Genomic DNA, 14918 nt, shown 5'->3' with positions numbered 1-14918 from the left:
GACCCCATAATTGGGTAGTCAAGCTATTTATTCTTAAATTGTAATTTTGCTTAGTATATCTCCAATTACATCTTTTTGCTTACCTAAAAGCTACCCTAATTACAGATAAACGCTAAAACTGTGGCAGCCCTGCCATGACCTCTCAAAGCAACAAACAGTTGCAGAATTATTTATTTATTTTATTTATTTGCATTTGTATCCCACATTTTCCCACCTATTTGCGGGCTCAGTGTGGCTTACAATACATTGTAAAAAATGGAAGTGCAGTTGGTTGCAGTACAATTATGGGTTACATTGTGAAGAATTATATAAGACAGAGTAAGTTCAAGATATTCTTAGGGGATCGAATAGTGGAATATAACAGGGGTGAGTTGAGAGGGGGGGAAAACATAGTCGAGGGAATAGGGAGGTCTGACAAATTTGGTCAGTAGGTAGGGTTTAAGAGTGGTGAGAGTGCGGGAGTAGAGGTTCAGAGAGTGTATTGGTGCGTGTCTATGAGATTGCATATGAGATTGTCGTCTTGGATACCAAACTGATGTCATCACTGGGCGACTGCTGCATCCTAAAGTCCAACATCACTACCACTATGAATAAGATCCTTCTCCAGTTGAGGTCTTACTTGTGTCAGCTAGCTAATAAAATACTTATCAAAAAATGAAATTGTAAAATTTTCCTAACTCATTACAACCTGCTAACCAACTCTTTAAACCATTAGGGCCAGGCATGGGTTTCCAGGCCCCAATTTCAGGTGGTATCTTTAACAAATGTATATACAGAGCTGTCAAAAGTCTGGAATGTAGTAAGAACTGTAAGAAAGCCAGTTTAACGTCCTGCTAAGAACACACCCAGTGCTTTCAAAACCATCAACAGACCAATGTGTTAGGAAATGGTGTGTGTTTCCCACGGGTTTAAGGAGGACAGGAGTTAGCACACAAAACATGAATGTTAAAAGAAGAACAGACTCTCTCTCTCCCCCTTCCACATATCCAGCATTCAACAAGCCATACTTTTACAGTACACATCCACTAACTCTACAGCTCTAAATTAAGTGCTGATGCAAAGAAATACGGACATCCTCAGACAGTATTGCAATTAACCTAGGGGTCCTTTTACTAAGGTGCGCTGAAAAATGGCCTGCTGTAGTATAGACGCGTGTTTTGGATGCGTGCAGAATTATTTTTTAGCGCACATACAAAAAATGTCTTTTTTTTGCCGAAAATGGACGTGCGGCAAAATGAAAATTGCCGCCCATCCATTTTGGGTCTGAGACCTTACCGCAAGCCATTGACCTAGCGGTAAAGTCTCACGCGGTAACCGGGTGGTAATGGTCTACGCACGTCAAATTCCATGCGTCAGAAAATAAAAAGTAGTTTTCAGACGCGTGCACGCGTGTAGCGTGCACCCTTAAGGGAGAAACTACACTGGCTTCCACTTAAAGAACGAATTGCGTTCAAGGTATGTTTCCTGGTTCACAAAATCATCCACGGAAATGCCCCAGCCTACATGTCAGATCTGATAGACCTACCACCCAGGAACGCTAAAAGGTCATCCCGTACATTCCTTAACCTTCACTTCCCCAGTTGCAAAGGACTAAAATACAAATTAACGCACGCATCAAACTTCTCTTACCTGAGTACACAGCTATGGAATGCACTGCCACGCATCTTAAAAACTACTTATGAACTAACCAACTTCCGCAAATCCCTGAAGACCCACCTATTCAACAAGGCATACCAATAAGATCAGCTACTACCAATGTAATACATCACAACCTTACCTACTATCAGGAATGTGTTTGTCCATATTTGTTTATTGAACTCGATTACGTTATATTCTATGACATCTCCGCCTACCCATTATGAACGATTACCTAATATCAGAAATGTTTCGCTTATATCTGCTTGTTCAAATCTCGACCACGTTACCCTATGACACCTGCACCTACTATCAATATTGTTTTTGCTTCTTATATCCACTTGTTAACTCTCGATTCTGCTATTCTCTATGTAACAACAATAACTCTATAAGCCGCATTGAGTCTGCAAAGAGGTGGAAAAATGTGGGATACAAATGCAATAAATAAATAAATAAAAACTGAAATTACCGCAAGGGCCACGGGCTAACAGGGCGGTAACTCCAATTTGGCGTGTGTTGGGCGCGCATAGGCGCCTACGCGGCTTAGTAAAAGGGTCCCCAAGTTTCCATGTTAAGAGAAAAATCAAGAACGTATTCAACCTAACAACTGTTCACCAAAGCCTAGGTTAAGGTCAAAAAAACATCACAGTTGGAGTGGGTTTTTATTGGTGTGTTTGCTGTTGAAAACACTTGAGATGGGTTTATTCAGAGCAGGATTAGCATGATTATGGCACTTATAAGTTTGTTAGATATCATTAACCTGTTATAGTAACATGAATGAAGCAGCAGGCACTACTCTAGCCATTCTACTGGGAAGATTAGATAGACAAACTGGTGTATTTGGTCATCATTTACTAAGTTACCTTGCAACCTATCCAAGAACCAACCACATTAAATGGGCGTCACATTGTTAAGACTTCTTTCCCAATAGCACATAATGTTCAAATTCCTGTTTAACCAGAAGAAAGATGTCTATATAATAGTCACCAGTGGTGTAATGTGAATCGAAACTTGGGCCGAAGTTGGGCCGTGGACGGCAATACGAGACTGTACTGGAGAGATAAGTGAACCCCATAACGTTAGCAGAAAGCAGAATTAAGTTTTTCGGGGTACCTTGTGTGGAGGACGGAGGTTTTTGAGCCTATGATGAATAAAGGGAACTCCCTAATGTTGAAAGAGCAATCAACAAAGGAGTACCGTATCATTATTTGAGGCTTTTCCTCCTTAAAAGAACATTACACTACTGTTATGACTATTATACAGATATCTTTCTTCTGGTTGAAGTGACATAAAGGTGATATTCCATAAGCTCTGGATGGGTGTTTAGATGTACTCTAATTCCTGTTTAGACAGGAAAAGAGTGGGAAGTAGACCAGGCTGACCAGGAACAAAACGTGGAGACTTCTAAGGTTGTTCAGGCATAATCTCAGAAAATGCTTTTGAGAGACACGGTATCACGGTTGCTGCTCTCTATGTTTAAGGAAACCAGACGAGTTTAATCCTCCAAAATAGAGCAAAATCCAGCATCTGCATTAAATACAACTGAGTCAGTAACACATCCCTATTGAGAGATCAGGCCAATTTATGCCCTTAGCTTAAACAGATCCATTATTACAATAATATATAAGACTAGTGGAACCCAGCCCGTTTCCTCAACAATGAAACGAGGCCTAGGAAGGCTCTCTTGTAAGCGATTTTTTTGTCTCTCCCCTGCCTTCCCCTCCCCTCCATGTCCAGCGATTCTTCCCTTCCCTCCCCTCCATTATCCAGCGATTCTCCTCTTCCCTGCCCTCCCATCCGTGTCCCGCGATTCTCTTCTCTCCAGTCTTCTCCTCCCATCCCACCATCGATTCTGCTCTGCCCTGCCTTCCCTCCCCTCGATGTGCCACGATTCTCTCTTCCTTTGTACCTCGTCGTTTACTGGCTGGCCTGGCTGGCTTCCCTTCCGTTAGTAACATCCTGACGTTAGCTCGCCTCCAGCGTTCCCTTCCCTCTCACTGTTCCGCCCTCTGACGTCATTACGTTTTGACGCGAGGGCGGGGCAGTGAGGGGGAATGGAACGCTGGAGGCTGGCTGACGTCATGAGATGTTACGAACCCAGGCAGCCAGACAGCGATGGAACGTTGGAGGTGCAAATTATTATATAGGATGTGCTCAGAAAAATGTAAATGTGTCCAATACATATATATAGTGCAGGATCACTATATGAGTGCACTTGTGTATTTCATCAATCATCTCACATCAAGGAGATATAAATCAGGGGTAGGCAACGACTGAAAATTTTGATTGCATTTTTAATCGTGCTTAATCACATTATGTATTTTGGGCAATAAAAAATAAAATTTAGGTTGTAACTACTGTTTTTTTGCAGGTTACCCACCTCTTTTGCTTAGGGCTGTAATGCTTTTTTGTAGTGTAAAAATCATTAAAGTTTTGCTTTGAATGGAAATAGCTTTCCTTGCCCAACGTGTCACCATCTTTCAGGCATTTTAGCTTCTCTGTGAGGTCTTTTTACCAAGCTGCGGTAAAAAGGCCCTAAACTAGCGGCAGGGGCCATTTTTGCTACGTGCTGCGGCCCTTTTTACCACAGTGGGTAAAAAAGACTAAAACATAACCATGGCCATGTGGTAAGACTGCTCTTACCACAAGGCCATGGGGGGGGGGGGGGGGGGGGGCGGGGAGCACTTACCACCACCCACTGAGGTAGCGGTAAGGGCTCCTGCTCTAACCCAGAACTGCCCGATTACTGCCAGGTTAGAACTCCGCTAAAAACACAGGCTGATTTTCCCTAGTGTGGTAAATGGCGTCTGCTAGGGCTGGAACTATTGCCGACACCCGCACTGGGTTAGCTTTAGCTTCAGATTAGCATGTGATAAGACTGCGTTGGGCTTACTGCTGCTTTGCAAAAGAGCCCCTGTGTGTATCATGAACTATCAGACTATCTCACCCAAACACTCATGGAAAGCCCCATTTGGTATAGCATGCTCAGGGAGGAACTGGCATGTCCACGTCAGGACGCAGTCTTTTGTAAAATATGTAGGAGTATGCCAAAGATGCCCATGTATTTTCCAGTACATACGATGGGAGCATCAATTTTAGAAAAATAAATGTAGAAAAAAAAATCAGCAGCATCACTTCACAGTGTCCAATTACAAGTGAAAGCACCACAGTATATGTGGAAGTGGTGATTTTTCAACACCTATATATGTTTATTTATTTTAATGAGTTATATTCTCCCCAACCCAGGTAAATACCTATTGTGTACATGTAGGTCCCCAATTTTTAAAAATACACGTATAAATGGCACCAATTGACATCCTCCCTCCCTCCTTCTACACCACCCACGCATCAGCACCCAAAGACCACCTCACGCTCCCTCCTCCCACTCGTGGTTTCAAGTCCCACGAGACTTCCCCAACTTCCTGCATGGCGCGGCTCAAGTACCAGCAGAGCCTGGCCGTACAGGGGAAGGCGAGGACAGGACTTTGAGACAGCGAAGAATGAGAAAAAAATCCAGAGTCTGAGTCCAGCTATAAAAGAAAATGGGGGGGGGGAGGGGGGGGGGTCTGCGTTAAAAACAATTTAAAAATCAGGCGACATAAAAAAAAAATAATCAGTCTGTGTATTTGTTAATAGTTATTAACATGTTAATTGCCCACCCCTAATACAGATAAAAATAATAGAGACAAACATTTATCTCATATAATGTCCCCAACTCTACTCCTTAAAAAAACTGCATCAACATACTGTCCAGCCATAAAGAAAAAACACCCATTCTCCAATCATCCATACTTGATCCCTTTCACTTTGTGGTACTTCAGGGGACTAAACTGAAAAGCATATCATTAGCTCCTACAGGTAGGACTACCCGGTTGCTTGGGTGGATGCCAAGAGAGAAATGTCTCTGCTCAGTTTTCAGTTCTCTATCTCCACCTGCTGGTTGATGGATGTAAATATCCTATAGGTTCTAGAGTAGTGGAAAGCTATGCAATGGAAAATCCAGATTCTCTTGTGCAGGGCTGCCCAAATTCATCCCACTGACCACACAGACTGTTTTCAAGGTATCTGCAATTCCTGTGGCACAGTAATCTGCAGTGGCAGCAGTAGAGAGAGGACAGACATGAGATTTATTTGCAGATATGGAGTCATCAATGTATTGGAGAACCCTGGGCAAGTACTATTTCAATGCTCCCTTTCAGTGTCACACCTTTTTCTGTCTTCTGACCATGCTCCATGTCTGTCTTGTCTGCCACTGCTATTGCAGACTAGTGAGTACAAGAGACGCAACTTAGATATGCACAATCCAACAATGCCATTACCTCCATTTTATATACTAAAAATTATTTAAGGGCAATTTTCAGTTTCTTAGGGTAACTTTTTCAATATCCATCACAAAACGGACGCCATGGAGAAAGTAGAACAACATACATAGGAGCCCTTTTACCAAGCTGCGGGAAAAAGGGTCCTGCGCTGGCGGGGGTCGTTTTTCCAACGTGCCAGGGCCCTTTTTACTGCAGCAGGTAAAAAAGACCCCAGGCACACATGGCCATGTGGTAAAAGAACTCTTACCGCATGGCCATGCCCGATTACCGCTGGGTTATCGCCATGCAAGCCGTTTCTGGGGGTTTTCTTTTTCATCTCTAAGTCACTGAGACCAAAGATCAGGCGATTTGTGATTGCCTACAAAGTAACATTATTTTTCAGGTGGAGGAGTAGCCTAGTGGTTAGAGTATCAGGCTGAGACACAAGGAAGTCAGGGTTCAAATCTGTTTCTCCCACTGATCATCCATGTGACCTTGGATATGCGACATCACCCTCCACTGCTACAGGTAAAAACTTAGCGCTGGATCTACTAAAGTGTGTTATTATATCAACATATTCTAATGCCATAGGAGCTGCGGTATATAACACATGCTAACGTGGTAATATGCTTTAGCAAATCTAACGCTTAGATTGTAAACCCTTTGGAAGCAGAGAAATCCCTACTATACCCCAACATAACTCACTCTGAGCTACCACTGAAAAGGTGTGAACTAAATCTAGATAAAAACAATTCTCAGGGACCCAGAAATTGCAAGACATGGGAGTCACCCCGGCACCTTCCTCCCGTCATCCACAATCTTCAGTTCCAAAATTAGAACTGAGACAGAATAACTTACTAAAATCCATCCTCAAAGAAATGTTACACTTTTGAGAGACTTTATTACAAAACAAAATGCTTATTTTTATCCCTGCACTGGCTATAAAATGTGAGATATATGTCCATGTGAAGGACACAGCTCTGCAGGCAATCGTGGGTTTAATGCCTCCCAAAGAACTTCCTCATCATCCACCTTTTCCTCTCAGCGCTGAATCACACTGTGCAGCTCAAGGTCATGACACCCGCAGCTGATCATCCCTAATGTGCCGCCTTTCCACTAAATCCTGCTGCTCCGTCTTGAAGGTGAGATTTTGGGTCAGATACATTCCCATCCTCTCCCCCTGGAGGGGAAGGTTAAAGATAAGACTGTCCTTACCTGGCCACTCTCTAAGGCAGTTCCCTGGCAGCTTTTCTGTTCATCTTCAGTGGCCTCATTTCCATCAGTGGTATTTCCTTTCAAGACTCTGAACAGGTACAGAGACGCGCTAAGGAGGAAGATAAGATTGTAAACGCCCTGTAGGACAACACGACAAAACTCAGTCCAGCACCTCAACAATCTGCCACAGGGAGTCTGATGAGAAAGAGGACATTTGGGGGGGGGGGGGCCAGGAGACAAGAGGAGACAATGAAAGCATGCACCCAGCTTTTCTAATTTACTCTGCCATTTACAGAAGCTCCTCTGTCGACAACATCCCTCCATTGGGGGGGCAGGGTGGACAAAATTCCCCGGCCCAGGCCTCCAAGGGGGGGCCTGGAGCCGGGTTCAGGCCGCCGGCGCTGCAGTCCACAGTCTCACCTACCTGTCTCCTCGGCTCCGGGCCCCCTGCATTCGAGGCGGCAGTCACAGATCGTCTCCCTTCGGGCCTTCCTTCCCTGTGTCCCGCCCTCACGGAAACCGGAAGTTACATCAGACGAGAGCGGGACACAGGGAGGGAAGGCCAGAAGAGAGGCGATCTGTAACTGCCGCTTTGAATGCAGGGGGCCTGGAGCCGTGAAGGCAGGCGAGACCGGGGACTGCAGCGACGGGGGGCGGAAGCAACAGGGGGAGCGACGGGGGGCGGAAGTGGAGGCGGGGCGGCCTTGCCCCGGGCCCAGCCTAGTCTCTCGGCGGCCCTGCCCTCCATACCCACGAGACAGGGATGATGAAAGTATTAGGCACCCTGGATGGCCTTCAGCCTTATGCCCCCCACCCCCACCCTCAGTAACTTTCAGGCTCCTAATCTGTCCCCCTCCAAGACATTGTGCTTTTAAATATTAAACTTTATTGTGAGTGGGTATGTATCAGAAACACACAAATAATGAGGGCTAGTTCCAAAAGTTAATGTAAATGGAATACCAGAAAATCGCCCACTATTCCTGCAGGTAAGTGTGTGCACTGATGGTTCTCTGGATGTGTGCGGCTGTCAGATCTATTGTTTTGCAATGACTATAGCTGCTGCCCTAGGTTGGGTTGGCCCTGCCAAGACAGCTTGTAAACTGAGTGCACATCCAAGGAATGGAAAGAAAAGGAAACACTGAGGCATATTTTCAAAGCACTTCTACTACTACTACTATTTAGCATTTTTATAGCGCTACAGAGCGTACGCAGCGCTGCACAAACATAGAAGAAAGACAGTCCCTGCTCAAAGAGCTTACAATCTAATAGACAAAAATAAAGCAAGTAAATCAATTAATGTGTAGAGGAAAGAGGAGAGGAGGGTAGGTGGAGGCGAGTGGTTACAAGTCAAAAGCAATGTTAAAGAGGTGGGCTTTCAATCTAGATTTAAAGATGGTCAAGGATGGGGCAAGACGTAGGGGCTCAGGAAGTTTATTCCAAGCGTAGGGTGCAGTGAGGCAGAAGGCGCGAAGTCTGGAGTTGGCAGTAGTGGAGAAGGGAACAGATAAGAAGGACTTATCCATGGAGCGGAGTGCACGGGAAGGGGTGTAGGGAAGGACGAGTGTGGAGAGATACTGGGGAGCAGCAGAGTGAGTACATTTATAGGTTAGTAGAAGAAGTTCAAACAGGATGCGAAAACGGAGAGGGAGCCAGTGAAGCGACCTGAGGAGAGGGGTAGTATGAGTAAAGCGACCCTGGCGGAAGATGAGACGAGACGAGTTTTGAACCTATGGAACTTTGGAAGGCTAAGTGCTTTGAAAATATGCCTCCTTGTCTCCATCACAACACAAATATACAAAGAGCCCAACCAGGGAACAATCATAGTACAGGATATTTAAAAAGGTACCCTAAGAAACTAAGAACTGCCCATAAATAAATAATTTTTAGTATATAAAATGGAGCCCTCGGTAATTATCATCATATGACTTGATTTGTCACAACTGCTCGTGACACCAAGGGCACAAAGCCACAGTTTTGATATCTTGATAATATTTATTTTTATTTATTTTATTTGTTACATTTGTACCCCACATTTTCCCACCTATTTGCAGGCTCAATGTGGCTTACATAGTACCGTAAAGGCTTTCGCCAGTCGGCTGATAACAAATACAAGATTATATTGTGGTTGAATGAGGTTGGTGTGTATTAGGCTCCATGAGGATCGAAGGGAAAGAAGATTGTAGATTGTCCAGTACGATCATCGGTTATGCTGTGCTGCTGGGTGTGGGGATTTACGTTGGATCGGTGGGGTAAGCCTTTTTGAAGAGGTTGGTTTTTAATGATTTCCTGAAATTTAGGTGGTCATGGATTGTTTTCACAGCTTTTGGGAGGATTATTGATAGTAATTACTGAGAGCTCCATTCTATATACTAAAAATTATTTAAGGGCACTATTCAGTTTCTTAGGGTAACCTCTTGAATATCCATCACAAAACAGACACCATGGAGAAAGTAGTACAAGGAGTCCTTTTAACATGCTGCAGGAAAAAGGGTCCTGCGCTGGCGGCGGGGGCCGTTTTTCCCACATACCAGGGCCCTTTTTACCGCAGCATGTAAAAAGACCCCAGACACACATGGCCATGCGGTAAGAGAACTCTTACCGCATGGCCATGCGACAGGGAGCCCTTACTGCCACCCCTTGATGTGGCGGTAAGGGCTCTCGCACTAACCCGGAACTAACCCGGAAGCACGCAGCAATGCCCAATTACCGCCAGGTTAATGCCACGCAAACCATTTTCTGGGGTTTTCTTTTTCCCCCTGAAATAGCGCGCGCTGGGGACAGGACTATCGCTGGCAGTAGTCCCAAAAGAGCGAGCGGTAAGCCCGCATTGGGCTTACTGTCGCTCTGGAAAAGGGCCACTCAGCAAATAATCCACAAAGATTGACAGCTTGACTTATAGTCAACTGCTGGGTCTGCAGAGCGAAAATCCCAAAGCTACCATAGAAACACCAGGTTCAAAAGAACAAACTTTATTCCTAGAGTTGGACACAGAAGCCCAGAGCACCATGGACTAATGTGCTTTTTGCTACAGACACTTGCAAAGTAGGGACCAGATTACACAGGACACAGTCTAACTATCGCTGCTTGCTGGGTGCTGTTATTTGCTACATAGCAGTAATGAAAGGTAAAAGGTGTTTAAACAATGACAAAATACAGGCACGCAGCAACGGGAATATGCGATAAGTTAAGACACTTCACAAACGTACCTGAAGCAGTAGAGAGCCACAGCGGAGTCCGACTGCTTACAGGCTCTCCTCACCGATCTTTCCAGCATGGCATGCAGCTCCTCTTTCAGCCCTGCCGCATTCCGACAGTACCGCTTGGCTTTGCATAGTTCATTCCTAAAGATCATTTCAAAAGGATAAAAACTGTGAAACTGGAGTTTAAATTTCAAAAACTGCATTCAGCTACATTTGAGACCACGAGGTGTCAGCCAGGATCTCAGTTAACTTCAATTTACAAAGGAATTGTTTTTATTTTTTTTAAATTCCCTGAGTCTTTGTTTGCAGATACCCAAGTTTCCCCCTCATTTTATAACACCTCCCCACAAACTCCTATCCAGCCCTTCCACTGAAGTAACAGCTTGAGCCAGGGGCTGCAGACTGTGGCTCTTTTCACAATGCAGAGCGCCTGCGTCTTAAATCTGGCCAGAAGTTGTTGCTACTGTGTGATCGTTGGGGCTCCCTCCCTTCTTCCCCCTCCCCAATATGCTCAGGTGGTCGGGAATGTTGCGTCTGCAGCATTCTACGACAGTATTCTTGAAAATTCTGGATTTCAGTGGTGGGGGACGTTTGACCATTTACTGGCAGTTAGTCTGCCTCTGCACAACTGTGTTCAAATATTATAGCCCATCATAGCCTAGTGGTTAGGGCAGTGAGTTGTGAACCAGGGAAGCCAGGGTTCAAATTTCACTTCTCCCACTGATACTCTCTGTGATCCCGGGCAAGTCACTTCACCCTCTGTGGCCTCAGGTACAGCTTAGGTTGAAAGCTCCATGGGAGAGAGAGAAATAACTTGTGTACCCGAGTAGCTCATCTTTGAGCTGGGATTTAGACAAGACAATACATCTAAAATCCAGATCCAAAATATTATACCCACAATGCTTTGGTGTAACACTCAGACTGTACCACAAGAAGGGGAAGAAACAGATATGAGAAACTGAAATTAGCACAAGGGAGCAATAATCAAAAGGGGATCAATATTCGGTGGCAACTGCTATCAATTTAAATGCCAGGACCAGTGTTTAAATTATTATGTATCTTCAGTGGTGGAGAATTATATGTATTGCAGTGTCACTCTGCTGCCTCTATTCAGCAGGCCTAAACATATAGGAAGTGTGAAAGGCAAATCAGAGGGAACACCATCACAAAACGTCGTGGGGTAGAGAAAGTGTAGCAGGCCACAGACGGAACCACAAGACGGAGTCAGAATTCAGAGGAAGCAATGTTTTACTCAGAAACCCGACAAGGCCCGTACGCTTATTACAAAGGTAGCTGCCAGTGCTGCCTGCAGCAATGTGGAGGTCTTTAGGTGTATTTTCATTTATTGCTTCTGTTGAGAAGAGCTCTACAGGACAACGTCTCATGCTGTAAATGTAACTGACCCCTGATGCAGGCATTTGCCGAAGCACAGGCCATGTCAGGGTCTCTGAATAAACACTGCTTCCTCTGAATTCTGACTCCACCTTGTGGCTCTGTTTTGTGCTTGGAATATTGGGCTACTAAGAGATGCTCCTTTATCTCGCTCTTGTGCTTTGCCAAGCTTGGGTTTAGCTGCATAACGCACACACTTTCGTTCATGTCCTTCTGAAGTTTCAATATTTTTAATGAAGTCACATAGCTTTGCTTCATTTCCAAGGCAACCTCTGAATGTTGATTCAGAAATGTTTGAGGTCTTTTGAAAATTCAGCACTGAACAGGCTACAGGTTACCACATAAAGATAGGACTGACTTTTATGCGGTCCTATTTATGAGGTTAACCTGACCGGTTAAGTTCTCAATATCAGCACTTAACCAGTTATGTGCTGACTCCACTCCAGAAACCCTCCCTCAAAACAGGCTTTGGCGCCAACTGGTTATTTTCAGCTGCACTAACTGGTCAAGTGCCTCTGAAAATGATCAGTTAGCCACGAACAAGTCATTTTACTACCCACGAGCCGTTTCCGGCTGTTTAAACTGCGTTGAATATTGACCCCCATATTCTATAAAGGGTGCTCCATGCCAAGCGCCCTGTACAGAATAGCATTTAGTGCCAGTTCCCGTGCCAAGCTTTGGGTGCAAGGATTTACATCTGCTGAAACCTGGTGTAAATCCTGACACGCAACCCATGAATTCTACAACACCGTGCCTACATTCTTGAAACATCCCTGACCTGCCCCTTCCGTGGCCACGCCCTCTTTTGAGTTGTACAAACGGCCTCATAGAATAGCACACAGGCAGATGTGCACACAAGACCAAATTAGTGCCAATTTATTTATTTAATTGTTACATTTCTATCCCACATTTTCCCACCTATTTGCAGGCTCAATGTGGCTTACATGGTACCAGAGAGACGTTCGCAACTCCTGTGAGAACAAATACAATGTGATGTTGTGGTAATTGATTAAAGCTTGTTAACTAATTAATTTGCACACACATCTATCTGGTAAACACGTACCTTCCTTTGAATATTGGCCTACAAGTTTTATACACAGGTAAACGTGGTTTGATTATTGTTATTTCTGCCCCCTCCCCCTGCCCAAAATGGGGCAGGTACAGATAAGCGTGCTGTTTCAAATCTGTGTGTGCAAGCCAGATTTTCAAAGGGAAACTCTATAATGAGTTTACTGTTCTACGGGTACAGAGAATCCCTCAGGCAATATCAAAGTCACCCCACACATGACCCACTGAAACACAGTTTGCTTCAGCTTGGGAAGAGGCCCTATTAACAAAACCAGAAGGGGGAAGATGCTAACTTGAAAATGCTGGCTGTCTTTTGGAGGAAGTCCTGCTCTTGCTGGGTGGCGTCTGAGCTCATACTTTGCTCTATTACTGACAACAGCGGCTCAATGATGGTGAACACCAAGGGGTTCTCTGGCTGCTTTGTCAGGAACACCTCGACCAAGTCCAGCACCTAGAACAGACAGAGAGAGGACCTTAGATAACAGAAAGCAAGGATCTGACACAGCCCTTCAAAACAGCTTCTTCAAAGGGCACAAAATAAAAATACTGGTTAATATTCAAAATCACTTCTGTTGCAGATGGCATCGATTGCTGACCACATAAGTGGTTTTCTTTTAATCTGACAGGACAGAGAACAGATAAGTCTACAATATATGTTCCTATATGACCAAACCTTATTTGTATAACTTGGCGTGGGATTATGCGATCTGGGAACAGAACCAGAACTATATACAGAAAATAGCACAGATAAAAGGTATCCAAACAGTTTTATTGATATATATTAAGCAGTCCAACTTATCTATAAGAGGAGTTGCCTAAGGGTTAGAGCAGTTAGCTGCAGCTCCTTGTGATCTTCGGCAAGTCATTTAATCCACCACTGCCTCGGGTACAAACACATTATCAGCCCTCCAGGGAAAGAAAAATACCAACTGCTCATAAATGTAACACCTTAACATACTACTGAAAATGTGTGAATCCAAAACAAAAAAGTCAACCAAATATCCAGAATAATGTATCTTGTAAGGACTTGAAAACACATTTGTTTGTGAAGGTATAGGATTGATTCCTTCGTCATGTTAACAATAGCTTCTGTCTGTCTGTGATTTTGTTACGTATGTACTCTGTGATCCGCTTAGCTGTAGGCGGAATAGAATTTTTAAAATAAATAAATAAGTCGATACATGTTTTGGACAGCTGAAAGATTGGCTCCTAGTTTAGACCCAATGATCGTTTTATCTTGGGTTATGTGTTTCTTCTAAGCATAATTTCCTTTTGCACAGTTATTTTTTTCTTGCCCTTCTGTTTCATGTTTGCTTATGTAATAACAAACATATGCCATAAGTTGAACACAGTGTTAAGTCCCGTCAGCAAAGGTTTTTCATGCGCTTCTGAGGAGCAGCACATAAGCAAGAGAGCTGGCAGCAAAGATGGATAAGAAGGTTTAGCTAAGCAAGTTAAGCTCACAAAAATGCCAAACCCCTGGGGCTGGAGGGACAGCAATGAGGCATCCCAGGTCTCAACAGATCCTGCAATTGCTACCAAGGATAACAAGAACCGTGTGGGTCAGGGACGGGACGTTCCCAGCAAAACATCTCAGGTAGCCTTCACAAATTCTCTCCAACTCTTGTCAAGGACAGTAGATTACTCTGTATTTAGAACGGGAGGTTAACGGGCAAGAAAGTTATAAGCTCCTACAAATTCATTCTTCCCCCTAGAGTAGGAATTTCTGTGGATGCATTGAACTACTCCCAAATACTAACCATTAATGGACCACATAAAGCAGTAAGTACAATTTAAAAGCGCTCTATCCTTACTATTAGACATAGACCATCCATGCATTTAGTTGCTAGAATGACCCATGTCTTCACAGTGGTGGGGAAGGTTCTTCCTTATTCATCCTGCCAGGCTCCTATGAACTACAGTCATTGCATCTGAGAGAAGTCTCCACTAAGGCTGAAAAGCCATTCTCGAAGTAATACTGCCACCAACTGGTCACAACTTGAAACAGAAACAAAGGGCTTGACTGACAAGATTACTTTGGTTATTTTTGCGATTAGTCAGATAAATCTTCAAGTTTTGTTTTTTTTAATCCGTATACAAAGGAAAC

General features: G+C 44.1%; 1 protein-coding gene across 1 annotated transcript in view; it reads right to left on the bottom strand.

Moving 5' to 3' along the window:
- Positions 1–14918, bottom strand: part of MYBBP1A (MYB binding protein 1a) — a 124587-nt gene that overhangs the window by 40942 nt on the left and 68727 nt on the right. The window contains exons 19-21 of the mRNA XM_030222434.1: positions 13105–13262; positions 10358–10492; positions 7152–7260 (exon numbers count right to left, since the gene is read on the bottom strand). Of these exons, the coding sequence (XP_030078294.1) occupies positions 7152–7260; positions 10358–10492; positions 13105–13262 (402 nt within the window). The remainder of the gene's footprint in view (positions 1–7151; positions 7261–10357; positions 10493–13104; positions 13263–14918) is intronic.

The sequence above is a fragment of the Microcaecilia unicolor genome, chromosome 13, assembly GCF_901765095.1.
Source record: "Microcaecilia unicolor chromosome 13, aMicUni1.1, whole genome shotgun sequence".
NCBI classification, from domain to species: Eukaryota; Metazoa; Chordata; class Amphibia; order Gymnophiona; family Siphonopidae; genus Microcaecilia; species Microcaecilia unicolor.
This window is presented reverse-complemented; position numbering and strand designations above follow the sequence as displayed.